Source organism: Coregonus clupeaformis, unplaced genomic scaffold (assembly GCF_020615455.1).
Source record: "Coregonus clupeaformis isolate EN_2021a unplaced genomic scaffold, ASM2061545v1 scaf0109, whole genome shotgun sequence".
Lineage (NCBI taxonomy): Eukaryota > Metazoa > Chordata > Actinopteri > Salmoniformes > Salmonidae > Coregonus > Coregonus clupeaformis.
In genome coordinates this window covers 166,905-180,105 of record NW_025533564.1, presented here as the reverse complement: position 1 = coordinate 180,105, position 13,201 = coordinate 166,905, and the positions used below count along the sequence as shown (strand labels likewise).

General features: G+C 42.7%; 1 protein-coding gene across 1 annotated transcript in view; it reads right to left on the bottom strand.

Annotated features, from left to right (window-relative positions):
* Positions 1–2,018: 2,018 nt before the first annotated feature.
* LOC121555945 (2-oxoisovalerate dehydrogenase subunit beta, mitochondrial) overlaps positions 2,019–13,201 on the bottom strand; it is a 97,971-nt gene continuing 86,788 nt past the window's right edge. The window contains exons 9-11 of the mRNA XM_041869788.2: positions 12,912–12,998; positions 3,265–3,426; positions 2,019–2,500 (exon numbers count right to left, since the gene is read on the bottom strand). Coding sequence (XP_041725722.1) covers positions 3,286–3,426; positions 12,912–12,998 — 228 coding nt within the window. The 3' untranslated portion in view covers positions 2,019–2,500; positions 3,265–3,285. The remainder of the gene's footprint in view (positions 2,501–3,264; positions 3,427–12,911; positions 12,999–13,201) is intronic.

Here is a 13,201-nt window from a genome sequence, read left to right as displayed (position 1 = left end):
AGTATGCAGACCATGGAAGAACTGGGATATTTTCAGCTTCCAGGAATTGTGTACAGATCCTTGCGACATGGGGCCGTGCATGATCATGCTGAAACAGGAGGTGATAGTGTCGGATGAATGGCACGACAATGGGCCTAAGGATCTTGTCATGGTATCTCTGTGCATTCAAATTACCATTGATAAAATGCAATTGTGTTCGTTGTCGGTAGTTTATGCCCGCCCATACCATAACCCCACCGCCACCATGGGGCACTCTGTTCACATCGTTGACGTCAGCAAATCGCTCACCCACACGACACCATACACATGGTCTGCGGTGGTGAGGCCGGTTGGAAGTACTGCCAAATTCTCTAAAACAACATTGGAGGGGGCTTATGGTAGAGTAATTCACATTAAATTATCTGGCAACAGCTATGGTGGACATTCCTGCAGTCAGCATGCCAATTGCACACTCCCTCAAAACTTGAGACATCTGTGGCATTGTGTTGTGTGACAAGCACCTGTGTAATGATCATGCTGTTTAATCAGCTTCTTGATATGCCACACCTGTCAGGTGGATGGATTATCTTGGCAAAGGAGAAATGCTCACCAACAGGGATGTAAACACATTTCTGCACACAATTTGAGAGAAATAAAAAATGTTGTGCTTATGGAACATTTCTGGGATCTTTTATTTCAGCTCATGAAACATGTCACCAACAGTTTACATGTTGCGTTTATATTTTTGTTCAGTGTAGTTTCATGAATGAGGCCTCAGCTCTTTCTCCTCAAATCGTTCACATCGTATTACTCTGTGGGTGAGACAGAGGAGCACTGGAGGCCTAAAGTGAAATATGCTGCAAGGTGAGGTGCTGTTGCAACATGCACCACTGATAAGGGAAAATATATAGAAAGGCTGAATACTCGGACTGCATGGGAGTTAACTGTGCACTAGTCTCTCTCTCTCTCTCTGTGTGTGTGTGTTGAAGTGTCTGACTGAACACCCATGTGTGCAGTTACAGATTCTCAGGGTACTTTGTAGGAACACCTAAAAGTCATGGGATTCTGTAGTGTTTAATCTAGATATGCTAATAACGATGCCTAGCTCTATCTGTGAGTCTTCCACCTTGAAAATCCCATACGCCTCCTTGAAGCCCCAATAAAGCTAATCTCTAGTCTCAGGGTCTGAGCTGTGGTTAGATATGTTAATTATAGTGGGTCAGGCTGTCTACGGGCCTTAGGAGTCTTTTTAAGGTCTCTTTTCATGTGTGCATCTGGCTGAGGGTTGGGACATCAGAGGGTGATTGATAGGATACTTGAAGGCATTGGAGAGGACGTGGTGACACACACACACTTTGTCACGAGACCCGATTCAGTCATCCTTTTCTGTGTTCAATCCGCCGCACTCATGTTTACTATCATTTACCAGGGTCGTGTTCATTAGTTACACCAAGTGTAAGAAAGTGGACTGAAACTATCTGGACTTTTCCCTTTTAGTGCCCTAATGAGCACAACCCAGATTAGGTATTCCACAACAGATTCAGTAGACTTTACTCAACTATTCTCAAAGGTCACCTCCATAGCTTCATCATAAAGTTGTATTAACCAGTATAAACTTTACCATCTCAGCTATGAAAACCATCAAGACATTAAAGTGGCAATCAGCAGTTGAAACAATAACAAAGCACCCTCCCCACCACTGTTTCGCCAAAAAGCTGAGGGATGGGGCTGGAGAAATGTAACCACTCAAATTCATAGACAGCTATGGATGCTGACCATCCATGATATAAAATTATAGTAACCATGTTTTGAGGCTATACAGTGTTTGTTTACATTGACTGTGTTTACAAACATTGTAGTAAAACAAGCTTATATTGTGGGTTTTGATGGGTTACGACTGTTGAACTGATGAGACATTTATAAGTTATATTCTTCAAGAATCAATGGGTACATATAATTCATTTCTAAGTAAAAAAAATTGATGTAGCTACTTCAGATTGGCCCTTTAAAAAAAACAGTCAAACATAATGAGGCCAATGTACCACTGCAAGGTCAAATACTTTATTTTCATAAAAAACCACAGGTCCATTATTTTTAGTACAGTCAACAAACAAAACTAAGATTAGAAAGGCAAAGAGTCATTCAAAGAGTAAAATCAAACGGGGAAGACTGGGGCAGAGAGACATTCAACTATTCTAACAGTCAGAGTTCCTATAGAATAACACTCACTGATACTCACATTAGTGTTTGTGACACTGTCTGTGTGGGTCTGATTGACCATGGAAGCTAGAAAGCGTACAGTAGTAAGAGAGTCGACCAAGAGGACACCTATCTCCCATTTACAGAAAAGGTTCACTAAACCAGAAGTAACAGTCTGTGCTTGCACACAGATGGCCAAGAGCCCCGTCTGGATGCTGCTTCCTGATTGGATGGCCGACAAAGTGTATTTTTCTGGATGATGTCCATTGGTGAGAACAATGGCGAGAGAGAACTCTGGGACTAGGTCCTCTGAGAGGTGGCTCTGGGAAGAATAATAAGAAGAGAAAGGTTCAGTACGTCAGTCCAGATATCTTACTTGACATAGCAGAGGGAGAGAGAGAGCGAGAGAAAGGTGGGGGTTGACTCCTGTAGAATTCAATTTACCATCCCTTTATTGACTTCTTCCCAGGCTCGTTTTTACAACCTGGTGCTCAAAACGACACAGGCAATTAAAAAGGGGATTAAACACAGCCGATCGAGGCGAATGACGACAGTGCTCTCCATTTCACGGTGAATTACTCATCAATTCTGCCACAAATAAAGATAATCATTTGCAATACACAAACTATAAAATAACAGCATTGAGCTACACAAGTTCAATTGGAGACACGAACCATAATCATTAAATCTAGATGGGTTGTCAGTCAGCCATAGTGAGATGTTTGAGGACAATTGCAAGTAGCACAGACATCAGGATTGCGTTCAGTGGGGTGTAATGTTATATTTTTCAGATAGAAATATATCATGCAGAACAGGCGTGTTCCTCAGTCAAATAGGGAATCATGTCAGCTCTACAAAATACATTTATATTGGCAACGTTCCCGAACATTGCAACTCCTGAACGCAGACCTGATATAAGGCTTCTGATATAATCTTCATTGTTCTTTATGAATCCATGTTAAAAAGTGGTTGGAGGTGAACATATGGTCTTGATTTATTTATTTTGGAGGGTTCACAAAGTTGCACAGTTAAAAACTACAAACCCCAGAGGACAGACAACACATCAATTTCCAATGTGGTACTCACCTGGGGATCAGTAGTTGGAGATCAGTAGCTGATCAACTTCTTGACGGCATCAAAGCACTTCCACTTGTCTGGGATGTAGAAGGGTTCGAAGATGTGAGGAAAGGGAGTGTCGTAGCCGCAGACTCTAGCGATGGGCGCCTCTAGGTTGAGGAAGCACTCCTCCTGTGGACATGCAGAGACACAACAGGTACGTGGTCAGTCTCACTCTGCATCTCAGTAGTCACACATCACATCCCTTTTGACATGGACGACAGGCTCCGCAGGTGTTTGGGTATTCGCAACAATTCGTATTTATTAGGGCATACCGTTGGAAAGTATTTCTAGTCAGACAAGTTCAAATAGTCCCTCCCCGTTTTGCTAGGTTTCCATCCTTCTTGTGCCTAAACATGACCCAGTTAATGCAACTGTTTATCTGACTTTGCGGTACACACATATGGCCAGAGTTTTTCTTGACCACATAACCTGACCAGGAAAAACTCTAGGCCCCTGTTCTGTGCTTGACAGAGAGACAGTGGAGTGGAATCAGTTTCACTGTCATGCCTGTAGCCACAGTAACACTAGAAATGCTTAACTGGAACATTGCTAACAGCTTCAGTGGATTCACAACCACCACCCTTAAGAGTTGGAGACAAATGGCTTATTTAAAATCCCAGCTCAGAGCTGGCCAACGCACAGCTTGTGTTTAAGCAGCGCTGGAAAACTAGCAATCACTCATGTCTCTATTGGCTTTTGACCTCCTCCCACAGCATCTGAATGCGATGGAGAGGCCAATAGCCTCCACAGGGGAGAATAGCCATCACTGAGCCAAATGAACCATAAGGTCTTAGTAACTAGCATTCATAGACACACACACAATACCCTCTTTCAGTTTTAATGTGATGTGTGCTCACAGCCCACCCAATCAAACCTACACAAGAGAAATCAGTCACAAACTTGAAAACTGAGACAAAAACGAGTAGGGAATGTTAGTCATTTAGCTTTTATCACATATTCTGCAGACCCCTAGCTAAACGAAGGCAAGCCATACTCTGTGGACATTGTGTTGTATTTGCATGTTTCTGCAGTAATATGTTTTTCATCTCCTCCAAAACATCTGGCAGGGTTCAGGAGAACGTCAGGCTCCATGAGAAAGCCTTTGTGCATCGCCTTATTTCACTAGCTGTAAAAACACAACAGAGAGCCTGCAGATGCGTGTCGGCTCCGCGTCCCCAGTACCATGCCAGGCCCGCCGGGTCTAATTCACAGCTATAGCATCGCCAGCAGCGGCAGGTCTCAGGATGCTTTGATTTAATTAAAGGGAATTAGCAGACAGACAAAATGGTCCTCTGGGTCATAAGGGTTTACTGTACCACAAGACAGGAATACATATGCAGTACACACTATTACCACTGTGGTATAACAGATGTCATAAATCAGTGTTACAAGCAATTGTTTTTTAGAGGTTTACAGTATGCAGGGAAAGTGATGTGTGCTCATGTGTATGGCTCATGGTCCACTGTAGTGTGTATGGCTCAGCCCACAACAGGCAGCCCTGCTCCGCCTAGCTAATTAGTGGTGATTAGCCTTTATGGATGCCTGCAGCTAGTGCCAGCCAGCATCCCCTCCCCATCCAGCCTGCCTCTCCTTGGCCAAGTGGGCTAAACGGTTTCTGTGGAGATTTCCTTCTGTCCCCTCCAACAGTCTAGGGCAGAGCTGGGAGACTGGGCATGATGCATTGTATGTATAAGACCATAAGTTCCCATATTCTATATTCAAATATCTCTATTCACCCATTGCACCTAGTTGGGGCAAGAACGTTAATTAATTTAGCCTCTGTAAGGTCAACATCTTATAAGCCCATAATTAGAGTTTTTCTCAGCCTTAAATAACTTTAATAGCGCTTCAACACTTGGGTGGATGATTTTCTTGATATAAAATGCTCAGAAAGGACGCTCACAATGTCTGGCAGTGGCATATACGTTACTAAGGAAAATAAAACATTTGAGCTGCGATGACTAATTGCATTCTCTGAACAGGTTTCCTTGCCATGTTGCTCAGTGGAGAGCTATTCCTGGTCCTGGGGGCTAGGGGTTTAACAGTGTAACAGGCAGACACTTGTGTGGCGGCTGGAGGGGGCCTGCAGTGGACTTCAGTGACAGATTGACATCACACTTAATCATGAAGATGAAGCTTAAAACAAATAAGATGAGTCTGGTCAGGCCTGCATTTTTGTAGAGTTAGATCAGAAGTGTGATAAATACTTTAAGACTTTTTGAAAGAATCCATCTCTCCCAATTTACTGTCATTTCAGAGTCATGATAGAGGACCATCTGTGTGTCTAGAATGCAGAGCATTAACGGAGAACGGCTCATGAGACAGTCTACGATCCACAGGCAGACATAGACAGTACTAAAGGCTTTTTCCTGTCAGATTCCAAACTGTAATCTCCTCTAAATACACTTACTGGAAGCAGGAGGAAAGAACAGTCTGGTTGCTTGTCACCACAGCTAAATAGTGAAGTGCCACAGAACTCAGATTTCACTCAAATCGCTGTTTATCTTTGGAGAAAACACATCATTATATGCAATCTGACATAAATGTCTGCATATAAATATGACAAAATGGCAGGACAAACTACGGACTGCATCTCTTGAGGAGGCAAGATTGAAAAATACCAACCGGCGGGGGTTTAGATTTGTAGTTGCGTGTTTTGCCTCCTGTCTGTCACACGGAAACAGAGTTTGTCAGCGGCAGCCACAGATTGGGGAATGTCACTCCAGGGTGACATGGTAATTCCAATATTACCAAATGGGACTACCAACAATGACAAATCACACACTGCCCTCTGGGCACACACTAGTTGAATCAACGTTGTTTCAACATCATTTGTAATTGTATTGTGTGTGGAATCAACGTGGAAAATACATTGGATTTGAAAAAAGAAATCAACCAGTTCTGTTTTGATCTAATTTGAACCAGCGTTGTAAACATTGACTTAACCTGACTAAACAGGTTTTTACATCAATCCAATTTCAACATAATCATCAGAACTATGTACAGTTGAAGTCGAAAGTTTACATACAATTAGGTTGGAGTCATTAAAACTTGTTTTTCAACCACTCCACAAATTTCTTGTTAACAAACTATAGTTTTGGCAAGTCGGTTAGGACATCTACTTTGATCATGACACAAGTAATTTTTCCAACAACTGTTTACAGACAGATTATTTCACTTATTATTCACTGTATCACAATTCCAGAGGGTCAGAAGTTTACATACACTAAGTTGACTGTGCCTTTAAACAGCTTGGAAAATTCCAGAAAATGATGTCATGGCTTTAGAAGCTTTTGATAGGCTAATTGACATCATTTGAGTCAATTGGAGGTGTACCTGTGGATGTATTTCAAGGCCTACCTTCAAACTCAGTGCCTCTTTGCTTGACATCATGGGAAAATCAAAATAAATCAGCCAAGACCTCAGGGAAAAAAATGGTAGACCTCCACAAGTCTGGTTCATCCTTAGGAGTAACTTCCAAACGCCTGAAGGTACCACATTCATCTGTACAAACAATATTACGCAAGTATAAACACCATGGGATCACGCAGCCGTCATACAGCTCAGGAAGGAGACGCGTTCTGTCTCCTAGAGATTAACGTACTTTGGTGTGAAAAGTGCAAATCAATCCCAGAACAATAGCAAAGGACCTTGTGAAGATGCTGGAGGAAACAGGCACAAAAGTATCAATATCCACAGTAAAACGAGTCCTATATCGACATAACCTGAAAGGTCGCTCAGCAAGGAAGTAGCCACTGCTACTTTGGAGAAATGTCCTCTGGTCTGATGAAACAAAAATAGAACTGTTTGGCCGTAATGACCATCGTTATGTTTGGAGGAAAAAGGCGGTAGCTTGCAAGCCGAAGAACACCATCCCAACTGTGAAGCACAGGGGTGGCAGCATCATGCTGTGGGGGTGCTTTGCTACAGGAGGGACTGGTGCACTTCACAAAATAGATGTCATCACGAGGAAGGAAAATTATGTGGATATATTGAAGCAACATCTCAAGATATCAGTCAGGAAGTTAAAGCTTGGTCGCAAATGGGTCTTCCAAATGGACAAGCATACTTCCAAAGTTGTGGCAAAATGGCTTAAGGACAACAAAGTCAAGGTATTGAAGTGGCCATCACAAAGCCCTGACCTCAATCCTATAGAAAAGTTGTGGGCAGAACTGAAAAAGAGTGTGCGAGCAAGGAGGCCTACAAACCTGAATCAGTTACACCAGCTCTGTCAGGAGGAATGGGCCAAAATTCACCCAACTTATTGTGGGAAGGTTATGGAAGGCTACCCGAAACGTTTGACCCAAGTTAAACAATTTAAAGGCAATGTTACCAAATACTAATTGAGTGTATGTAAACTTCTGACCCACTGGGAATGTGATGAAAGAAATAAAAACTGAAATAAATAATTATTCTGACATTTCACATTGTTAAAATAAAGTGGTGATCCTAACTAACCTAAGACAGGGAATTTTTACTAGGATTAAATGTCAGGAATTGTGAAGAGAGTTTAAATGTTTTTGGCTAAGGTGTATGTAAACTTCCGACTTCAACTGTATATGTTGAAATTGCGTTGAAAGTTCCAGGTAGAAATATTTGAAATATTTTTAATCCTATATTAAATTGGGTGGTTGAAATAATGCTGAATTTCATATTTCCTTTGGACATTTTTAGGGCTGACCCCATTTAGTCAACTGGTTGATTGTTTGGTCGATAGGCTGTTGGTCGACCAAGATTTTTTTAGTCGAGCAGTCACAAATATATATTCTTTTTTATGGCACACTGCGGGGATGGCACACCAGTAGTAGGCCTACATTTACTGTTAATTCCCATAATTTCTAATCTACAATGTTTGTTTGGTTACAGTAATTTTTGTTAATGCATTCAATATATTATTATGACAGTCTTACTGTTCTCATTATAGGAGTTGACACGTTGTTTGCAGAGCGCACAACCAAGGCTACACTTGTGAGAAACAGGTTTTGGTTTATTTCATTCCATTTACAAGTTGTCAATTTATTCATTGTCTTTTGTTTGGAGCACTCCTATCAATCTTGAGAAAGGACACGCACCTGATTACATATAGAAGTAGGCCTTTGCTACCTGGCCTGCGAGCAAATGTAGGCCTATAAATGTGCCCATCTGGGGATCTGATACTATTTCCGATTGTCTTAAATCACCCCCACTGCGGAGCTTCTCAAAGTATTTTTTTCTTCACCTCAAACAGCAAGTAAACAAAGTCTGTTTTTACATCCACTGAAAATGACAATAGTTCCTAAATGACTAAAATGTAAAATGTAAATGTAAGAATTTATTTGGGTTGCAATTTCTGAGGCTGGTAACTCTAATGAACTTATCCTCTGCAGCAGAGGTAACTCTGGGTCTTCCAGTCCTGTGGCGGTCCTCATGAGAGCCAGTTTCATCATAGCGCTTGATGGTTTTTGCGACTGCACTTGAAGAAACTTTCAAAGTTCTTGAAATGTTCCGTATTGACTGACCTTCATGTCTTAAAGTAATGTTGGACTGTCGTTTCTCTTTGCTTATTTGAGCTGTTCTTGCCATAATATAGACTTGGTCTTTTACCAAATAGGGCTATCTTCTGTATACCCCCTCTACCTTGTCACAACACAACTGATTAGCTCAAACGCATTAAGAAGGAAATAAATTCCACAAATTAACTTTTAAGAAGGCACACCTGTTAATTGAAATGCATTCCAGGTGACTACCTCATGAAGCTGGTTGAGAGAAGTCAAAGGGTGGCTATTTGAAGAATCTCAAATATAAAACATATTTTGATTTGTTTAACACTTCTTTGGTTACTACATGATTCCATACGTGTTCTTTCATAGTTTTGATGTCTTCACTATTATTCTACAATGTAAAAAATATTAAAAATAAAGAAAAACCCTTGAATGAGTAGGTGTGTCCAAACTTGACTGGGAGTGTATATATATTTATTTTTTTAAGACATCTTGGAAAATCCATCTAGATTTTGATCTTAAAAGTATTTGTTTGTTTGCTTCCATCTGAACAATGGTTTCAGAGGGTTCAAAGACCGCTGTAGATAGTGGGTTCATCAACACTGGAAGCTTTTAGAGACTGATTGGAGGAGTTCATTATAGACTTCCTGTGTTACTTACTCAGCAACTTCCTGGAAGGAAAAATGAATCGCACATTCTCTGATCATCCTGTTGAAGGTCAAATTTGGGGAAATTCCTTGCAATTTAGATTCAAATCTACCTCTACAGGTAAAGGATAGACCAGTATGGATGAATTAATACCCATACCGGCCAAAGAGGGTTTCATGCTAGGCTGTGGCCATTCAACCCATCAACTGGCAAACAAGAGAACATGGAACTTGGAGCGATACATCATAGCCTACAGGCTGTGGCAGAATATGGACATCTATTTTCACTTTCCTCAGTGTGTGTAGCCTAACAGGTCTCTTCCGTAAACACATCCCTTTTGAAGGGGATCAGTGTATCCTGTGAGGGAGAGAGACAAGGGGCATCCAGCCATGGTTTTACAGTGGAAGGCACAGAAAAAACAGCGCCTGAGGAAACAAACCAGCCTTCTTTAAACGGCCTGACAGCCAAACAAGGGTTCTGGTTCTGATTCGGAAGGCATTTATGGCAGAAAAACGCAGGCCTTCATCTTCGACCAACTGGGCCGGAATGGAAGACGGCCATCTTTGATGTGAGGCCCGGACCTGTACTACCACAGCTCAGCGGTCAGCGTTGGGTTGGAGTTCGATGCTGGACTCCACTCCATTCCCATTACACACAAATAACGGAAAGAACTCGGCAGAGCAAAAAGAGTGGATGATTCCAACGTGTCTGAAAGCTGTGGTAGGTCTACAGCAAAGGTTACAGGACCAAAGGTAGTGTATAATCCGGGTTTGGTGTTTGCAGTGACTGGGGAGATGCAGCATGAACTGTTACTCAATAAATAAATAAATAAATAATAATATGGAAACTCTAGTTTTGCTTGTGTATCTCAAGTAACGCTTCATCCCTAAGTGTACTTCCGTCTATAGTGTGAAACAGAGACTTAAAGTCACAGTGTTGCTTGTAAGCACAGCCTCTACTGTATGGTCCAATCCCAGGGGTCTAGCCTATAAATACTATATGTAGCACAGCGAGGTCTATTTGTTAATTGTAACAAAGCTGTATGCACAGTAATATGGGAGAGGCTGCTCAACTTCACCATGGCACTCTTTGTATCCATGAGATCCATTGTAAGTCAGCAGAGAAGCTCTGATATGAGGTCAGTCAATGACAACACCTTATTTCAAGGCAAACAATGACACGGCATCGTTTGTGAGGTGCAGCCAATCCACCGAATGGAAACTTTCAAACCCTTAACTGCTGTTCCAAATTTGAAAGAAAGTCAAACTAATCCATAATTGGACCGTGCTCACACTGCCCTGAGGCAGTTGGTTTTGACCTGATTATCCTTTAGTTTCGCCCTCCTGTCCAGACATAATACATTTACAGAACCATTATGTACAACCACTCCTGGAGTCACTTTAAAACATGGAAAGGGGTGGAAAGAGTTTTGCACACGGCTCAAAGCCAGATAACAAAACAGCTGAACTTTGGGATAAGCCTAGTGATGGCCTGATTTAAATTATTTATTCTTCAACAGTCCAAATTAAACAACAAGCTCCAGGGTGGGTAAATCAAGGCATACTCTAAGCCCTGTCAGTTCTAAGAAAATCTATTTGCACATTGTTCAATGTATATTTCACACAAAGGAGCCCTGGACTCTGACAGCTGAGCATGCAACGCCAGGGTTGTGGGTTCGATTCCCACGGGGGGCCAGTATGAAAAAAAAAAATGTATGCACTCACTACCTGTAAGTCGCTCTGGATAAAAGCGTCTGCTAAATGACTAAAATGTAAAATGTAGTAACCCATTTGTATCACAGGCCTTAATTCCCGCCCTGTGCCCCTGAATGTTGCAGGTCTCCCTCTCTGCTTTTGACTCTGGTGATGAGGTGTGGTGCAGGTCTCGCCCTCTGCTTTTGACTTTGGTGGTGAGGTGTGGTGCAGGTCTCCCTCTCTGCTTTTGACTGGTGGCGAGGTGTGATGCAGGTCTCCCTCTCTGCTTTTGACTGGTGGTGAAGTGTGGTGCAGGTCTCCCTCTCTGCTCTAAGCTCTGGTGCTGCAGGTCTTCATCTCTGCTCTTGACTCTTGCTAAGGGGTGGTTTAGGTTTCCCTTTCTGGTCGTTCCCTTGAGAGCACTTGATATGTTGTTGTTGTCGTTGTTATTGTAGTTCCCAGAGGCTTGATCCAGGTCCGACAGCTCAGCACCTTCCTACTAAAAGCCCTATTTTTAGCGCCTTTTCTGTTTCATCGCATTATCAGCACGGAACCCACGCCACATCCCAGTTATTACCGGGTGAGTCACCACAGTCCGGCGAGTCGCAGTACTGACCGCCACCCTTGGGCCATCTGGACAGGAGGCAAGTGGGCCCTCCAGAGCTAGAACTGTCAAGTTGCCAAGGGAACTAGGCCATGAGAGTGTGTGTTTTCCCTGCTCTTGGGGGGGGGGGGGACGACAAACACCTGGATACACTTAGACATGAGGTGCAAGTGTTTGTGATCATTTATTCTCAGTAGTGGTTGAGGATTCATTTAGCGCGAGATGAAAGCAGTCTCAACAATACCTTACCATACACAAAGCTCATAAAGCTAATGGCTCTACACATAAAAAAACGAAGTATTAAATGCTATAAATAGTTATATTCACCATACACTTTGGTTCATGACAAAAAATACGGCTGGTTACCTCGGGACACAAAACATGTGAAAACATTGGTATGACTCATAGACCATTAACCCTACCAATAAGCAGGTCTGCGGATAACAACAACAACATGAGTGACAGCAAGGGAGATGAGAAGGACCAATTCCAGGGCCCTCATCTCAGCGCTACACCAGTGCTGATGCAGACACACAGGGCATCTACTTGAGGTAATGCCTACACTGCATAGCATGCCATTATCCGGACACCTTTGAGTGTGGTGTAGGAAAAAAAGAGTGAATACTCGCCTGCCGACAAGGGTCATAATCATAACTCAGGAATAACTCATGGAGGTGAAAAATACTGCCCTCTCACTTTCTCCCTGAAGGGAACACAGCACATACTTTGATCATGCCCTGACCAGGCCAGAGCAGAGTCTTCATTAGACAGAGTGAGGGAGGGAGGGAGGGACGGGAAAAATGGAGGGAGGGAGAGGGGATACACCTCCAGCACAGTCAGTACAGTCCATGAGCAAAAATTCATCCACAGACAAGGTTGAGTATTAGTTTCAACTGGCTTGATCTAATATATATTACTAATTTCAACGGACAAAGTCTAGCGAGTTTCAGTATGACATGTCAGTGCCTCTTAAGCTCAGATTTATTGCCTGACCCCGAGGACACCTACTGACAGACATTTGAATTTCATTTCGCATTTCAAACCGAGAAAGCTCAACCCAAACCACCATCCACACAGACATAGATACCCTACTGTCCATGTGCAATTCGTCCCACATCTCACCTCTGAAGGCCCCCTCGGATTCCAATAGAACCCTCTGCATGCATGACCACACACAAACACACTTACTTGCACTGTGGAGCTGATCTCGGCAGCAAAGCCTCCGGTGATTGGAGCCTCGTGACTGATAAGCAGCCGTCCGGTCTTGGCCACCGACTGAAAAACACAACACACACAGTCTGATCAATACAGTGTGACACATCACCCATAGACAAAATCTGTGGTTACTGTACACATAATGTCTCTCCCCAGCTGGGACTGAAGAGCCTGCCTTTGGTGTCTAAGGCAAGCATGTGGCAGGCAACGAGACAAGCATCGTATTATGGTACCATGACAAATGTACAATGAGGTAGAGGGTG